Below are 16,820 nucleotides of genomic sequence, written 5' to 3'. Positions count from 1 at the left end.
TCCATCAATACCCTGTTTAAGTCAAATGCCTGGAACCTTCTGGGGGCCCAGTGAATCCGTTTGTCTGTCTCTGGGCTCCCATACCCCTGGGGGGTCTCGCACAGCCCTTACTGCTCAATGTCCTAAATGCCTCTCTGTTTTTGGAGGGAGATCCCAGTGCCGGTGCTGCTCAGAGCAGATACCCCATCAGGATTGGATCGGTGACAGATGGCGCTTCCCCTGCCTCTTCTGGCCTGGGCCGGACGCAGAGGAGCTCTGTGGAAACTCACATCTTAGCAACAATTTCTCTCCCTCCAGTCTCTAGCATGCGTCAGGGTATACCCCTCAGGGGCCCCCTGCACTGCTGCCAGGTTCACAGACTCAAATGCCCATGAGGCCCAACAAATATGTTTATTTAGCGTAACTAGAGATGAGCCAACAGGACAGGTGGTGAGGACCGTGTCCAGTCAGAGAACGCACGCCGCGTGTGTGGAGGGCGGCGGCCACTCAGCTGCTTCGCTGACGGTTGCTGGGTGGGGATACGGCTCAGCGTTGCCACATCTCTGGACAAATCACATGCCAGAAATGAACATTTTGATGGGAATTCTTTTGGCTTTAAATGTTGGCAGCCAACTGACCTTTTGAAATTTGCCAAACAAAACGTGTCTGTGGGTCAGAGTCCCTGTGGGCAGAAGTTTGCAACCCCTGGTCTGTGAAATAAAGTCCTCATTCCTGGCGTGGAGGCCTTGCCTGGTCTGGCTCCAGATTTCTGCTTCCCTCCACACCCTCTTCCACGTTTCCAAGGCTCAGTGTGTTCTTAGAAGTGCTGCTGCTGCCCTGGCCTGTGCTACTTTCCTGGTCCAGCTCTGGCTCACCTCCTACTGACTTCCAAGCACCTCCACCTTCCTGGCGCACATCCTGTATGCGGCACCACGGCCTCATTTCTGCAAGTTTAGACTCAAGTCCTGGTGCCATTTCTTCCCAACTGCTGAGAATCATCCTCAAACTCCCTTTCCCAGCTGTTCCCTGCTGGTTGTGGCCATCTCAGCCCCACCTGGGTCATGGCAGCATCCTGCTAATAGCCATGCTTTTGCAGCTTGCCTGCCCTCTGCCCTGGCTGCCAGGAGGCCTTGGTCAAAACAGAACACCGACCATGTTGCTCCCCTGCTTATAACCCTGGGATTCCTTACTGTCTCTACAGTCGAGACCAGAGCATTAAAAGCCTCCAAAACCTGAACCTTCTAGTCCCATTTCTTGCGTCTGGTCTTCCCAGACCTTTCATTCCAGTGTAGTCTGCTCTTCCTGTACTTTGTGTCTGCTGTTGCCTCTCCCAAGAATGCCTTCCCCCATTTCCACTTGCCCAAATCCAACCTATCCTTTAAGGCCAACTCCAGTGCCACCTCCTCCCAGAAGACTTCCTTAATCTCTTCTGGTGAGAGTGGGCTGTTTCTACCCTGCTCCTTAGTTGGTGCACTTTCTACTTTCTTTTTAGATTAGAGGGGCCCTGTCTGTGCCTGTCTCTTCCATGAAAGTGGAAACCCCTAGAGATTGGGGCTCCAGGACCTGCCTGATTTATGTCTCCATGTTCCCTGCTTCCACTCCACAATACCAAAGTATTGGTTTCTGGGAGTGGTGACGTTGACACTGGTGCTGCAACTGTCACGGTGGGGCCAGGTTATGCTGCAGTAACAAAAGATCCTGAAAGGTACAAGATATCTTAGTAGCTCAAAACCACAGCAGTTTATTTCCTGTTCACACTACATGTCCACTGTGGATCCAGAGGGAGCTCTGCTCCCCTCTGGTCCCAGACTAAAAGCCGTCATGTAGAATGCTGCCAGCCAAGTGACAGAGGGAAAGCACGCTGTGGAGGGACTTACGCTGGCAATTAACTGCTGCAGCCAGAGAGAGACGCGTTAATTCCGCTCACAGTCATTGGCCAGAACTAGTCACACGGCCCCACCCAACCTCAAAGAAAGAGGCTGGGAAATGCCGTCCTCCCATGTGACGGAATAGGGGTGAACCAGGAATGTTTGGGGAGGAGCAGGAGTGACTTAGGCCAGTATTGAATGAGAGAGAGTCTTTTCAAGGGCCTGCACTGACGTTCCTCCATCAGTATTCACTCCCTGAGGCCAGGGACTGTGTTAATCACTGGTGGATTTGTTAGTTAATGGAGAAGACCTGCCCTTGCTCTCTTTGGTGTGTGTGTGTGTTAAGACTCATTAGACCCAGTAGCTGTTTCTGCCCTTCACCAGGAGATGCCCAGTGAAGGGTGGCTGAATCTGAATCCTGGGATAGAGCCAGCATTCTGGATTCAGTGGGGAAAGCCTTGGGCAGCTAGGCCAGGGAAATGCTGGGAATCTTACTTAGGCCAGCTGCCTGCACAGTGAGAGCCCCAGGGCCCGTGAGCCTCATGCCAGCCACCGACGCTGATTTCCAGCTCAGCTGCTGCTCAGCAGCAGGGTCCTTGGCCTTGCTGTGCCTTAGGGTCCTCCTGTGTTAAATGAGGCATGGTCCCTGTCCCAGCCACCTCATGGGAGTGGCCATCCAAGGTGGCAGTGGAAGGAAACAATGTTGCCTGAGGAGAATGAGCTGGGATCCTTGGACTGAGAGTGAATCCAGGCTCCATGACTTAATAGGTGTGCTACCTCGGGCCCTGTCTGACTCAGTTCTTACAATTACGAAATCATCAGGCTATCTGAATATTCAATGAGATCATGTATGTCAAGTACTCAACACTGTGCTTAGTAAACAATTAGGTAGTGTTCTCAGTAGTACTAATATTAATAGTATAAAATGCCTCTTCAAGAGGAAGGAATAGTCGCTGTTTCTGCTTTTTCCCATCTAAGTAAGCCAGTGTGATATATTGAAACGATGGGATAGGGAAGAAAGTCGGCACAGGATAAAGTGTTAAAAGACACAGGTTCCAAGTGGGCTTCAGTTTCCTCCCCTAAGAAATGGACTGGGAAACCTGTCTGGACCTTGGTGTTCCTTCTAGTACTGCTTCCCTCCGATTCAGGGACTTTGAGGATCTTGTGAACTTTTGAATAATCTGCTTTGGGCAGACCCTTGTGAAAAAGGTTTAGAAGCCCCAGCGACAGGTGACGTGTGGAGCTGCCATGGTGGAGCCCTACAGAAGCAGGGCCAGAGTGCTCCCTGCTGTCATGGCAGCTCATCTTGCATGCTGGAAGGCAGGCTCTCCTGCATAGGAATGGGGGTTTTCTTCCAAGGGTCAGGCTTAGAGGAAGCTGGCTTGGCCTCATCACCAGGAAAGAAAGGCATTTAAAAACAAAATCAGTGTTAGAGTTGAACCTTTTGAACTCCTCTCATCTCAAGATGGCAAGTAGATTTTAAGTTGTGGGTTAATCCCAAGCAGTTGCTACTGGCTGTAACGAGTTCTCTGTTGAGGATTCTAAAGGGTGGCATGATTGATTGTTGATGTCTGCCCTGGATGTAGAGGTGGGCAGTGAAGCTATGCATGCTGTCAATTTGGTACCCCTGACCTCTTTATTTTATAGAGGGGCAGACAAGGCCTGAGGGAAGGATGGGAGTTGCCCAGGATCACCCAGCAAGTTGGTGACATTTTCTTTCAGGTCATGAAGGGCCCACTCCACCTCACAACACCTGCCTCCCACCTGCTTCTGAAAGTATATCAAGTAGGGAAAGCTCTCCCAGGGACCTGGCTGGGGTGGGATGCTGGTTAGAGCTGTATCTTTAAGTGAAACTCCTGCTGCAATGTGCATTCATTGTCCTGGTCGCCGGGCATGGGGGAGTTAACGTGTTCCTGGGGCACTTGGCAGGGGACTGCTGGGTGCTGTGGTGCCGAGGGCCCCCTGAGTACTTCGCTCACCCAGCCCCGCTCTGGGCTCAGAGACGGGCTCTGTGGCTGAGTAGAATAGTGTTCCTGTTCAATCACCCAGTGCTGCCCCATGAGGGAGCCTCCGCGAGTCCACACTGGCCCTTTAATAGCCATCAGACAAACAATGTTCCCAGTGACACAAACATTATCCAAGGCACTTCCTGTGGAGGAGCCTGGGTCATGGACACGCAGATGGCATTTGGCAGCTTCTCCTGCTGGCGTCAGGAGGGGCATCAGTGCCCAGGAGGATGACTGCCAAGTTCGCAGGGGTTGCTGCTGCTTCCCTGCTGCCCAGAGAATTCCCTGTGCTGAGAAGGGCGTCTCTCACTCGGAGAAAGTAAGTCACCGCCGTTGGAGCTGGTGCAGGATTTGGGGGCAAGACCAGGAGCTTCCTTTTATAGCAAGAACAGCAGAGATGATAGATACTAAACTTCATAACTTTGTTGGATAAAAGCAGAAATGAAAGAAAGGAAGTTGACAGACACCTGCACCCACCTGACAGGCTGTATGAACAGCTCTGTACGGCAGCCCTAAGAAGGAAGGGCGGACCACACTTGAGATTTTAGGGGCTCCTCTAGGAGAAGTAGTAAACACAAGGCACTGCCATTGCTCCTGTGGGGCCAAGGGCCTCCTGGTTACTTCGCTCACCCAGCCTCGGTCCAGGTTCATGGCAATCCCATGTTCATGGCAGACACTACGAATTGATTACTGTGCATTGTCCAACGATGCACCTCAGAATCCTTCTCAACACAGTACACCAAAAGGTCTCTGCCAGTCAGCTAGAATCGAAAAATTAGAAGTGGAAACCTACTTGCCGTTCTTCTTGATGAATCAGGGCATCCAGCCCGTAGACTGTTTCCTGGCTCTGAGAGAGAAGGGTGCCCGCATCCCATGATGGTGGTCCAGCTGTGCTGTCCAGCTGTGGGTACTCTTTCCCGTGCTGTGAAACCACTGGTCCTTAATCCGGGGGTGGTTACGAATAATCCGGGGGTGGTTACTAACGAGGGAGTTCAGGGAGAGCAGTAGGGGTCCGGAGACCCGAGACTTAATGAGCTTCCTCAGTAGCAGTGCAGGAGACCGTGGAGGGCACGAGTGGCTTGGACTTGACTCCTCTTCAGGTGAGGGACAGGGACCAACTGGGTTATTCCCCCAGAGAGTTAGCTCAGTGCAGAGAGAAGGCCCGTGGAGAAGCTAAGGGCTGTTTGTCGTGGGTTGGGAGGAGACTGGGGATAGTGGAGGCATGAAGCGGAGGGTGATGGAATCTAAATATTCACAGCTTACAGCATTTTGCAAGGAGCACATGGAGCAGACACATTCCAGGGTGTCCCAGCCAATACGGAGAAGTCTCCAGGAGGGGATTTCAACTCGGTAAAAGGAAGGGCTTCGTGTGATCATGGGAACTGTTTGGTAACTGGACATAAGCCTGTGAGGGAGTGAGTTCCCCGTCCTGACGTAGGGGATCAGGGAGGGTCACTGGACAGAGTGCAGGATGGGGAGTCAAGGATGAGATAGATGGGAGACTGGATTCTGCAAGGATGTTTCTAGTCAGCAAGCTTTCAGGACCAAGGTACAGAGGTGTTCTCACACTCATAGGGCAGCCAGAGGAGCCAGGGAAAGAGGAGGAAGGAGCTCCAGCCAGGAGGCAGCAACCAGGCTATGGCGCGGGAAGGAGCAGCAGAAGAGCTTGACAGTCATTCAGACACAGCCACGTGGATTTCAGCCTGTGACAGACCCAGGCAGCGTAGGTGCCAGGTCTTGCTTCATCGTGCCAGCTGATAGTCAGTTTCCTGTTTCAATAGGTTGTTGGCAGGACCTCACCCAAGAGCCTGCCAGAACCAACACTCAGCTCTTTGCTGCAGCCACTCCGAAAGGAGGAGTTCTGGCCACCCTCCCAGGCATGTCCTGTCTCTGCTACTGACGCTTCCTCTTGTGGTCTGAAGGGTTGGAGGGTCCCTGTTAGAAAGGGCCCCTGGGCTATAAGTCAAGAGCCCAGGGTTTACCCTACTGTGGGGCCCTGGATAAGCTCCTTAACGTCTCTAAGCCACCGTGTCTTGAATGGTCAGTAGGTAGAATAAAGTCTGCCCCTCTTTCCAGTAGAATTGTTGGGGGCAGAGTGAAATAATAGGTATGCAAGTGTTTTTAACAGGGGACAAAAAACGTAAAACCAGTACCACTACTATTAGCTGAAACCCCAGGACATTGATACCTCTGGGGTTACCTCTAGAGTGATAAGAACCTAAAAGGCCAAGGTTTTCAAACATTTGTTTTTGCTCAATACCTCCTAAAAGAATTTTGAACACTGTATATTCTTTTTCACAAGTTTGAGTTGACATCTAACATTTTTATTCAAAGTTTAAATCATTGCAAAGGATATAATTTCCAGGATATTGTGTAAAAAAAAAAAAAAAGGTGGCATTTTGGAAACAAAACTGTGAACCAATTTTCAAAATGTATCCAAGGGAATCCAAACACTACCGCTATTTGATATCCGCCATCATCACTTCAAAAACATATGAACAAGCCTATCTTTAAGAGTCAGAAATTTTACATCTTTCCTTTTTCTCCATGAGCTCATGTTTCCAGTCCACTGCCCCCACAGGGTTTTATCCTAATGTAAAATATATTTTTTATGCTTGAAAGTCTTTTATTGATTACTGTTTCACACTCATATGCCATAGCAAGATGTACATAAATTGAAATTGAAATTTCTGGAAAAAAAAAAATTCCTGGGATCATAAAGCTGTACATTCTCCAACATTTTTTTCCAGATTGAGTTGTTATTAGCATACAATTCATCAAAAACAAATTTAGGTAAATAGTAAATGTGAAAGTAAAAAATTATTGAAAACACATCTCTTAATGAAATGGATAGGGCTTCATTTCTTTCTCAATTGGCTCATGTATCTGTGAATTAATATTTCTTATTGCTAGAAGGAGACAAGATTCGGCATTAATTTAATTCCTATCTTTTGGTTTTTGTAGGTCTAAGTGCTTAGAAAGCTCAGTCACATAAATAAGTAGCTGGCAGGGGATAGAGTTTTGTTTTAGCAGTGTCACTCAATTCTTTGAATTCCTTCCAAGTTGTATGCCAGAAATCATACGGGGGTCTATCATCAGACAATTTTTTTAATGGTCTCTTCGCTGACAACTCCATTAGATCCTCCTTTAATTTTGTTGAGAGGAGAGAATTGGAAATCACCCAATTTGAAAAAGGAGTTGTTCCTGGTCATTAGATCCACTCACTTTCTGAGCCCACCCCCGGTATTGTAGGGTCACCTCTTTGCTTGGAGCCCCAAGGTTCTAACCTTTGGGGGCAGCCACCACAGTAGGATTAGGGGTGGGTAAAAAGATCATCTTTTGTTTGTAACATGGCACAAGGGTGAAGGTGAGAGTAGGAAGAACTGGCAAGTGGAGCCTCCCACCTGCCAGGTTCTCTGGCACATTGATGTTAGGAAAGAACACATTTAGAAGCTGATGGTTCTCTTAAGGCTGCGTGGACCTACTTACCCCTTGGGCAGCTGCCACACACCCCCGGGAGATTTGTGCTTCACTCGGAAGACCCTACTCCAGAGGACATTTCGTTTGAGGCCAAGCCCCAGAGCCTCAGGAAACCCACTTGTCCATGCCTTCCCTATTCGGATCCCCTGTCCTTCGGCAAGCCCTGGACCCAGCTCCTGTTGCATGTTTGAACAGAGAGGGCTGCACACACTCCTGAGCATTTGTTCTCTGAATAGCGGCTCCCGAGATGCTCCAAGTTAAATATGGGACTGTCCGTTGTAAGGAACCAGCCTTCTGTCCCTACCCTTGTGTTTTTCTTCTCTCATTCACCGGCTTTGGATTTCTGTCTTGTCACATTTTGTGTATCCTGAAAGGTGTCTGAGCTTCTCTAGACCTGGCTGGGTGCAAAGGGTTGCTACCCTACGTTCTTTCTCAGAAGCCTGCATCCTCTCTTAGGCATCTTCCCAGAGTCTCCCTCTGTGACCTCAGGAACTAGACCCCCTGGCCTCACCTGGTCTGTCTGATGCTCTGGGAGGGAGCTAAGCCAGGTGTTTAGGGAAAGTGCTCAGTGGGAGCTGTGAACTCGGATTTGTTGGGATGGCAACTGTTGCATCACTTGTGATAGCAGGAATGGGGAGAGGAAAAGTCCGCTCCTGCCTCCTGTGTGCTGGCAAGCCCTGCCAGCCATCCCTGGCAGCAGTCCCAGGGCTCTCAACAGGGGACTCTTGGGAGTCCTATGGCAGCACCAGACATAGTGGGGGACTCTGCTCCCCTGTAGCATTTAAGGAAAGTGCCATGACTGAAAGGAACACACAGCTCACTTGGCATCCAGCAGGTGACCTGGGGTAGTGGCAGTAGCATGGCTCTGGATCCCCAAGGCCTATTTTGAACTCAGTTCCTTGCCAGCCACTAGCCAAGCTGCTAGGACCTTATGCTCATTCTTGCAATGGATGTTGAGTTGCCAGCCTCATGAGGACTTCTGGGAAGATGGTGGACGGAAATGAGACCTAGTAAAGGTTCGTTCTGTCTCTCTCTTCTTCTTTCTTCTTCCTTCTTCCTTCTTCTTTCTTCTTCTTTCTTCTTCTTCCCTTTTTTCTTCTTTCCCTTCTTCCTCTTCCCTTTCTTCCTCTTCCCTTTCTTCCTCTTCCCCTTCTCCTTCTTCCTCTTCCTCTTCTTTCTTCTTCTTCTTTTTTCTTCCTTCTTTTTTTGAGATAGAGTCTTACTCTGTTGCCCAGGCTGGAGTGCGGTGGCATGATCACAGCTCACTGCAGCCTTGACCTCCAGGGCTCAACTATTCCTCTCACCTCAACCTCCCAAGTAGCTGGGACTACAGGTGCACTCCACCATGCCCAGCTAATTTTTGTATTTTCTGTAGAGATGGGGGTCTTGCTATGTTGCCCAGGCTGGTCTTGAACTCATGAACTCAAGTGATCTGCCTGCCTTGGCCTCCCAAAATGCTGGGATGCACTGCGCACAGCCCACAAGCACCATTTCTTCATGGTGCTTTCCAAGAGGCTAGTTGTGTGGCTTGGGAGCAAATCAGATCTGACCGACCTCTGGTGCTATGCGTTGCCCCTCTGGTCCTCACTTTCCTCACCTGAAAAATGGGGATAATAGTCACCTTTACCTGCTGTAATTGTGAGGATGAACTGAGCTGGTGTGAGAAGCCTCTGAGCCAGGACCCCGAGCCCACTAGCTGGCTGCGTCAATTGGGTGAGATGCTGCACACAGCTGCCCTAGCCTCTGCTTCCTCACCCATGCAGTGGGGCAGAGTCTGCATGGAAAGATTGCAGATGAAGTGAACGCAGACAGGCGGTGATGGTGACAGCCATGGTTCATAGAGGAAAAAAGTGGCTGGGATGAACAGAAGAGGGAGCGTGCTGGGCAGGGAGTCAGGCATCGGGGCTGGGGACTGTCTGACCTGAGTCCCCAAGAAGGCCTTCCTTGCCCCACTGCATCAGTCTGGGTCTGTGGTGGCCACAGGCCATGGGGATGCATGGGCACTGCACCCGTGGGGCACATCTCCTTGGAGGGTCATTTTGCTGGAGGGTTTTTGGGTAGAAATTGTGTGTTCTAATCATATGATGAATCAGAATACAGAGAAAACACAAAACTGAATTCAGGGAGCTGTTGACCCATGGCTGCTATATTCTGCCGTGCCGTGCGCCAGCCTCCCTGGGGAACACGTGGATGCCCCTTGGCCAGCGCAAGGTTTTTAATGAAGAGGGAGGCAGTGTGATCTTGTCCACACTTCTCAAAGTGCAGCCAACTTCGCCCCTTCCCTAACCTTCCAGGCATTCTCCAACTTTAAGGGCTCTTTCTGATTTCTTACGTAATTCAGATGGAAAAGCGCCCGAAGGCAGCCCCCACGGTGGATCTGTGCGAAGCCGGTATTCAGGGACCTGGATTTTTGACCAAGCATTGAGATATGCATCTGGTACGTGATGGCCAAGGGGTAGTGCCTGATCCGGGGCCAGTATGGGTTGGGGACACAGCTGGACACAGCCATCAGCTACAGACTGAGTAAGCAGGCCCTGCTAGCATCTCAGGGTCAAGAGGGGCCACCTTCTTCATCCCCTGTCCTGAGCAAATCGGAGCCTGCCCTGAGACCCTGGACTCTAGTACTGGACTACTGGAGGGACGATAGAGCACGTGGAAATCTGGACGCCTAGAATGTCCAGAGCATTTTGGCAGCAGAAGTGCTGCCATAGGAAGTAAGGGCCACAACTCTGAAACAGGCCAAGGGGACAAAAGGGTTCCAAGCCAAATGTGTTTGGGAGACTCTGGGTTAAACAGTAGTTGACCTCTCTCCCTGCAGGACTTCGCAGGGCCTGCGACTGCTCCTGTACACCGGCCTCCCCAGGACGGGCCACGCCATGAGGTCTCCCTCGTGCGCACTTGGCCATGGTCCTCTTTTTCCTGGGGTGCATTCAGGAAGTTGGGTTCCAAAGAATAAACTTTGGAAAATGCTGCTAGTAATAGCAGCTGACCTGTATCGTGCCTGCTGTGGACCGCGCCCTGTGCTAAGGAGCCACCATGTTGTCCCTCACAACCCGTCCCCCCAAGGGGTGAACAGTGTTACAGAGAGGAAACCTGAGGTGTGGGTCGTTCCATGACTTGTCCAGGGCTCCCTCTGCTGGGATGTGGTGAGCCAGGGTTTGCACCCAGGTTTGCTGGCATTGCTGCACTGAGGGCTGCCACTCTGGTGAACTCTCCCCATGCCCCACCTCTCACCTTTCTGGCCCCATCACATAGGGGAACCTGAAGCCCAGAGTCAGGCTGAGCAAGGCGCAGGTGGGGTCCTGGGCTTTAGGCTGAGCGAGGGGCAGGCGGGGCCCTGGGTTTTAGGCTGAGCGAGGGGCAGGCTCAGGGTTCCTCCTGCCAGCACACAGTGCTCAGTCCAGAGACTCCTTGTTCCAGACAGTCTGTCTCACTCTGCATTGGGGGTCAGGAGCCAGCTGAGGAGAAGCTGAGGAGCCATCATGCCCCCATTGATTCCCTCTGTGGGGTGACACCTACAGTCAAGGCTGTATGTGCCCTCAGCTCTCCCACAGCTTGGGGTAAACTCCATACTACCTGCCAGTCAGGACTTGGCTTGGCTGTAAACAGTATCCACTCCACTGACTTGGGCCCCCCACTGCAGTTGGGCCAGGGTCCTGCCTCTGTGCCCCCAGGCCCTGCACTTGCTGCCCTAACGCCATCATCCTGCATTGTCCCCGTGCCAGCTGGCCTGTCTGCTTCCTATTAGACAGAGGACAGGGAGCGCACCTTGCTCATTGCTGGGGCCTCAGTGCCCGGCACGTTGCAGGCACTCGTAAATTCTTCACTGGTTGAAGGGGAATTGGCAGAAACTGCTGAAGAGTGGGTGGAGGCAGCAGGAAGAGAGTTGGAGGCATTATTACTCAGTGACAGATGAGTACAACAGCAAGACACCATGGATTTATGGAGCCCTCGCTGTGTGCCAATCACAGGGCTAAATACAAAGAAGTATGCAATCTGATCTTTGCCCTCCACGTGATTGTATTTTTCCCTGCGTGACAAGGGTAATACACATACAAACCACTAAATAACAGACTACTAAATCCCACGCTGGCATTGGGATGACAGCGGCCCCTGGAGTGACCCACAGTAGTACCGGTGGCACCGGCTCCCGTACCTCAGTACCTGTGGTGTGCCAACCGATTCACACGATGAACCTCGTTGATACGGACCTCAGTCATGAATTGTAGGAATTGGAGTCCGGTGTTGCAGGTGGGGAAACAGAGGCTCGGACAGGTAAAAGGATGTGTCCGAGATCGAACAGACAAGGCAAACTTGTACAACCCACGGCCCATGACCACATGTGGCCCAGGATGGCTTTGAATGCGGCCCAACACAAAGTTGTAAATTTTCTTAGAACTTTATGAGGTTTTTTTGTGATTTGTGTTTGTTTTTTTTTTTTTTTTTTTTTTTTTTTTTTTGCTCATTAGCCATCGTTTGTGTTAGTGTATTTTATGTGTGGCCCAAGACAATTCTTCCGGTGTGACCCAGGGAAACCAAAAGGTTGGACCCCCCCGAGCTAAGGGATAGCAGAGCTGAACTAGGCTTCAGACTCCACATCCAGTGCTCTTCTGCCTTCACCTTATGCCTCGGGTACACACCCAGGAAATGGGCCTCTGCTTCCAGGCAAGACTAACGGAGTAGGAGTTAATGATCTTCACCTTCATGTTGGGTCTGGTCTTGTGCTGGGAACACTGTTCATGCAGACTCAGTCTTCACACCAACACGCTTGAATCATCCACATTTTTCCCAGGAGGAAATTGAGGCCCAGCCAGTAAATGGCAGAGTTAAGACTCTTATCCCAGGTCTGCCTCTCCCATCCCCAGATGCTGGGTACCAGAATTTCCTGGGGACCTTGGAATAGGCAAGTCCCCACCCCAGCCACTCTAGATTGCTAAGCCTGGAGTGGACCGGGGCCTCTGCATTTGTCCACGCTCCCTGGCTGTTCTGTTAGGAAGAGCAAGGCCTGGGCCCAGGTGGCATCAGGCCTTCATGAGGGCTGATTTAGGTAGGGGAGCAGGCAGGGTCTCTGCCCCTGAGGTCCCTGCCAGGCTGGATCTGAGGGGCTCTTCTTGGCTTCCTGCCATGGGCTTTTGCTCTGGCCTTTACATGGCAGGCTCGTCTTTTAACCTCTCTGCAGTGCCCACTAGGAACTCAGCCAATTCAGTCTCCCTGCTCTTGGGAGAAGGGCCTGGCAAGGGGCTGTGGGGGTTAGAGGCAGGCATTTACACCATGTCGGTCTCTGTGTGTCTGAGGGAACAAGGCAACTCCTCAGCGGATGTTGGGGGGTCCTCTCCTTGCTGAGCATGTCTATGGTAGGGCTGGGCACTTCCTACAGGGAGTATAGGGCCACCCTACGAGGTAGGTACATGTGGTCCCATTCTGTAGATCAGCAGACCGAGGCTTCATGCACCTAAGGAAATTACAAAGGTCATGCTGCTGGTAAGTGACAAAACAGGGACAGGGACCCAGGTGTGTCTGATTCAGTCTGTCTTAATCTCTGTCCCATTTTGGCAAGGAAAAGGGGTCGCTGGAAATTATTGTAATGCACTGAAGTGATGATTTCCTTATGTGGATGCAATTTATTCCTTTCAGAGCACTTTTACGTTCATCTCCTTTTTCCCCTCAAGGTGTAGGGCTGAGAATTAGCTGAAGAAGTTACCTTCTCCATCTTACAGATTTGGAAACTGAGGCCCAGAGATGGGGGGCGGTGCCTTTCCCAAGGGAGTGGGAGGCAAACCTGGATCTAGACCCAGGCCTCCTGACTCCTAGCTCAGTGCTGCCTCCTTGCCAGGGACCATCTCTGCCCCTGGGACAGAGAGTTAGCCACACTTGTAGGCATCGCCTGTGGGTCCTGGGACCTTGTGGTCACAGAGGTTGGGTGACCAGTCCTTTCCTCTTCTGTTTTCCAGGGTCTTATGAATGTGGAATCTGTGGCAAGAAGTACAAGTATTACAACTGCTTCCAGACCCACGTGCGGGCACACCGAGGTGAGAGGAGTATCCCTGGGGCAGAGCCCAGGGGCCGCCCCTCCCACTATCTGTCTGTTTCCCACTTGGGTCCCTTGTGGGTGACCCCAGAGGCCCTGACAGCTACAGCCTTTCCCATTCTCCTCCCACTTTCATCAGTAGGATAGGGCGCCAGGCAGAAGAAGGGAGGCCTCCTGATGTGGGACAGCGTGGGCATGGGAGGGAGAGTCCGCAGGACACACCAGGCCTATGCCCCAGGGCTCCCCCTGCTCCCCACGGGCGTCACACCTCCCAGGACATCTCATCACTGCTCGGTGTCAGTGGCCCCCACAGGGCACGTGCTGGGGTCAGTGCGTGTGTTCCTCATGACAAGCTTGGGAGTTGGAGACAGGAGGGATGGCATCTGTTTCCCCCGCAGCCTGGCAGACAGGGAGGAGAGGCTGACATCAGGGGCCCAGGGCGGGACCGTGAGCTCGTCCCCTGTGGCTTCCATGTTCTCTCGTGTTTGGCACTGGCCCTATCATTGGCCCGGTAGCTTCACCCCCCTCCCTCTCTCTCTCTCTCTCTCTCTCTTTGCAGACACTGAAGCCACCTCAGGGGAGGGAGCCTCCCAAAGCAGTGAGTACTTTTTCCTCCATGGGCTGCTGAGGGGCGAGGGCTTGGGGTGGTACAAAGAGGAGCTGCTCGTTCCCTCCCACAGAACTGCTCCAGGTGGCCTCTGAGAGACACAGTGCTGGGGTCCAAGCTTTGGGGCCAGCCCATCCTTACAAAACCACAACACGGTGCCTCAGAGCAGCCCTTCCCAAAGCGTGCTCCGTGGCAAGCTCATTCTGGGAAGGTTAGTGGTGTTTTGTCCGTGACAATTTCTCCGGCCAAGTAACTTTGGGAGACCTTGAGTTTCACTAAGGTGAGCAGGTTTCTTTCTTGTGGACATTTCCAGCTCTTCATTGACAGACACAGCCGTGCATCTCCCATGGGTGCCCAGGATATGCAGTTTCTTGTGTTCTTATGACTCTCACCCATGACTCTGGGGCTCTGTAGCTGACCTTTGGGAAACACTGCTTTGGAGAGTTTTCTCCTGAGCCCCCACAGCCGGGGGCACTAATTGCTTATTGGTGATTTGCCCTGGGGTGCCATATCCCAGCACCTGGGGTGGCACAGGGCTTTGCCATCTGCAGCAGCACTGCTGCTCACAGGCCCTGCTTGCCATTCCTCCAGTTCTAGACCCCAAGCGCCTGGTAAGCGAGCAGCCGGGCTGGTGTAGACTAGGATGGAGTCTCCCTACCCAATAATACGAAGCTTCAGAAGTCACAGTTCCACCTGTAGGTATGTTGCCAACAGAAATGTGTGCATATCTGCTGAAAGATGCTAACTAGAATGTTCTTAGTACACGATTCCTAACGAACTAGAAACCCCCAAATGCCTAGTGCTCATTGAATGGATAAGTCTAGTGACACAGAAGACTACGGTAGTGAGAATGAACAGTTTATAGCTATACACAGCAACATGGATGACGCACACACAATGGTGAGCAAAAGAGGCCAGGCATACACAGGGTTCATCCTCTAAGATTGTGCATAGAGAAAGGGCAAAAGCAGCTAAAACTGACTATTGCTGGTAGAAGTCAGAAGAGCGGCTCCCCTGGGGAAGGGGCTTCTGGGCTCTGTTTCTTGAGCTGGGTGTCGGTTACATGGGTGGTTTCGGTTTGTGGAAATTGAACAAGCTGTATACTTAGCGTTTGTACACTTTTCTACACCCGGGGTTAGCAACATTTTTCTGTAGAGGACCAGATGGTAAGTATTTTAGACTTCATAGGCCAGACGTCTCCGTCACAAGTGTTCAGCCCTGCCCTTGTAGTGGGAACGTGCCAGGAACAGAGATAATATGTAAATGAATTCCTTACCAAAACAGATGGTGGGCAGGATTTGGCCCACAGACTGTTGCGTGCCAATCCCCGTTCTATGGGTTTGTTACACCACACCATCATAAAAAAAGATTTTTAACATAATAAATAAACATTACCACCCCCTGCCCAACAAACCCCCAAACCAGAGCAGTTTGAAGAGGTGCCGATGACTGAAAAAGGATTTTAACTGGCCTGGGTCCCAACAGCATTTCTTCTAAGACATGTTCCCATCCACTCCATTTGGATTCTTGTGCCAAAGGAGAAGCCGGCATGTTCCAGAGAGGAATCTGCGGTCCAGGTTGGCTAGACACCTGCCACAGGACCCCAGCTGGGAGGAGGTGGGAGCTGGGCCCTCCTCCTTCAGCCCCACCTATCCTGCCCCAGCCCCAGCCCCAGCCTGGCCCTTGGCTCCCGTCTCCCTCAATAGCTCCATTCTTTTCCGGCTCCCATGGACTGACTGCGGTCAGCCACACATTTAAAGAACTTCCCTATTTATCTTTCCTTCCTCAGCTATTCTGGGCCCCTGGCTTCTCCAGCAGCCCCTCAATGATCTGTTGTGTTCCGTCTGGCTTCCGTTGTCCACAGGCTTGCTGGCTGCTGAGGGTTCTATAGCAGGGGTATTTTTAGTCCTTCCATCACTTTTCCCTTCCTCCCTGTGGAGTTTCCTCCCCGCGGCCATTGCGCACTGTTTTATTCTCAGTCCCGCAGCCCTGCCCTGACCCAGACTGGCAGCGCCTGCTTAGAATGCCTGGCCTCTGCTTTGCCGGAGCCTGGTCGTGGAGTCATGAAGCCAAAAGGGCCCAAATGAGAATATTGAGTCCAGCCCACCCATTCTGCAGATGAGGACACTAAGTCCCAGAGAGGGGGAGTCATGCAGCTTATGAGTAGTGGAGGCAGGCCTAGAAATGAGGTCTCACACATTTTCTTAACAGTTCTAGGACTTTTCACTTATTTATTAGGAAAATAGTACAGTCATACATAGAAGCATAAAGACATATTCACTCACCCATCTGTCCACTAAGGAATAAAAGATTAGCCCCTCATGCTACTGTCACATTGATATTTGTGACAGTATTAGGTCACATTTGGCAAGCATCAGATCCTGTATTTGGGTTCTGGGGGACAGGAGAGGGACCAGGAGAGAGCTCCCCGAGCCCAGTACTGATTTGCGGCTTATTCAGACAGAGAAGGGCCACATGCCCTGACTCAGCCTTAGCTTGGAGTTAGTGAATATTTGAATCCTAGCTCTCGCTCCCCCATCCACCACCCCCACTGGGCAGCCTTGAGCATACCACTAAGCCTCCCTGTGCCTGGGGAGGTGGGATTGATAGGCCCTCCCTACATCAGCCCAAGGAACACACACGTGAGGTCCGTGCCAGTGCAAACATTAGAGTGTGCCATTGTGGAGGGGGTCATGTCCTATGTCCAGCTTCAGATGTTAGGTAGACCCGGGGGATCATCCAAACTCTGACCCCATGTTAGTTATCTATTGCTGTGTAACAGATGTCCTTAAAACTTGATGACTGGAAACAATAAGCTTTGATTATCCCTCAGTTTCTAGGGTCAAGAATTT

The 16,820-nt window shown here is 51.5% G+C and overlaps 1 protein-coding gene across 50 annotated transcripts in view; it reads left to right on the top strand.

Annotated features, from left to right (window-relative positions):
- The window catches only part of ZNF618 (zinc finger protein 618), a 170,100-nt gene that overhangs the window by 112,724 nt on the left and 40,556 nt on the right, over positions 1 to 16,820 (top strand). For 25 of the 50 annotated variants that reach the window (XM_077968268.1, XM_028834953.2, XM_028834954.2 and 22 more), the window contains exons 4-5: positions 13,285 to 13,362; positions 13,921 to 13,959. In XM_077968268.1, the coding sequence (XP_077824394.1) occupies positions 13,285 to 13,362; positions 13,921 to 13,959 (117 nt within the window). Of the gene's footprint in view, positions 1 to 9,674; positions 9,771 to 13,284; positions 13,363 to 13,920; positions 13,960 to 14,041; positions 14,180 to 16,820 lie in introns of all 50 variants that reach the window. The other 25 variants (XM_077968278.1, XM_028834956.2, XM_077968279.1 and 22 more) reach the window with 2 other exon arrangements.

This window comes from Macaca mulatta, chromosome 15, assembly GCF_049350105.2.
Source record: "Macaca mulatta isolate MMU2019108-1 chromosome 15, T2T-MMU8v2.0, whole genome shotgun sequence".
NCBI classification, from domain to species: Eukaryota; Metazoa; Chordata; class Mammalia; order Primates; family Cercopithecidae; genus Macaca; species Macaca mulatta.
This window is presented reverse-complemented; position numbering and strand designations above follow the sequence as displayed.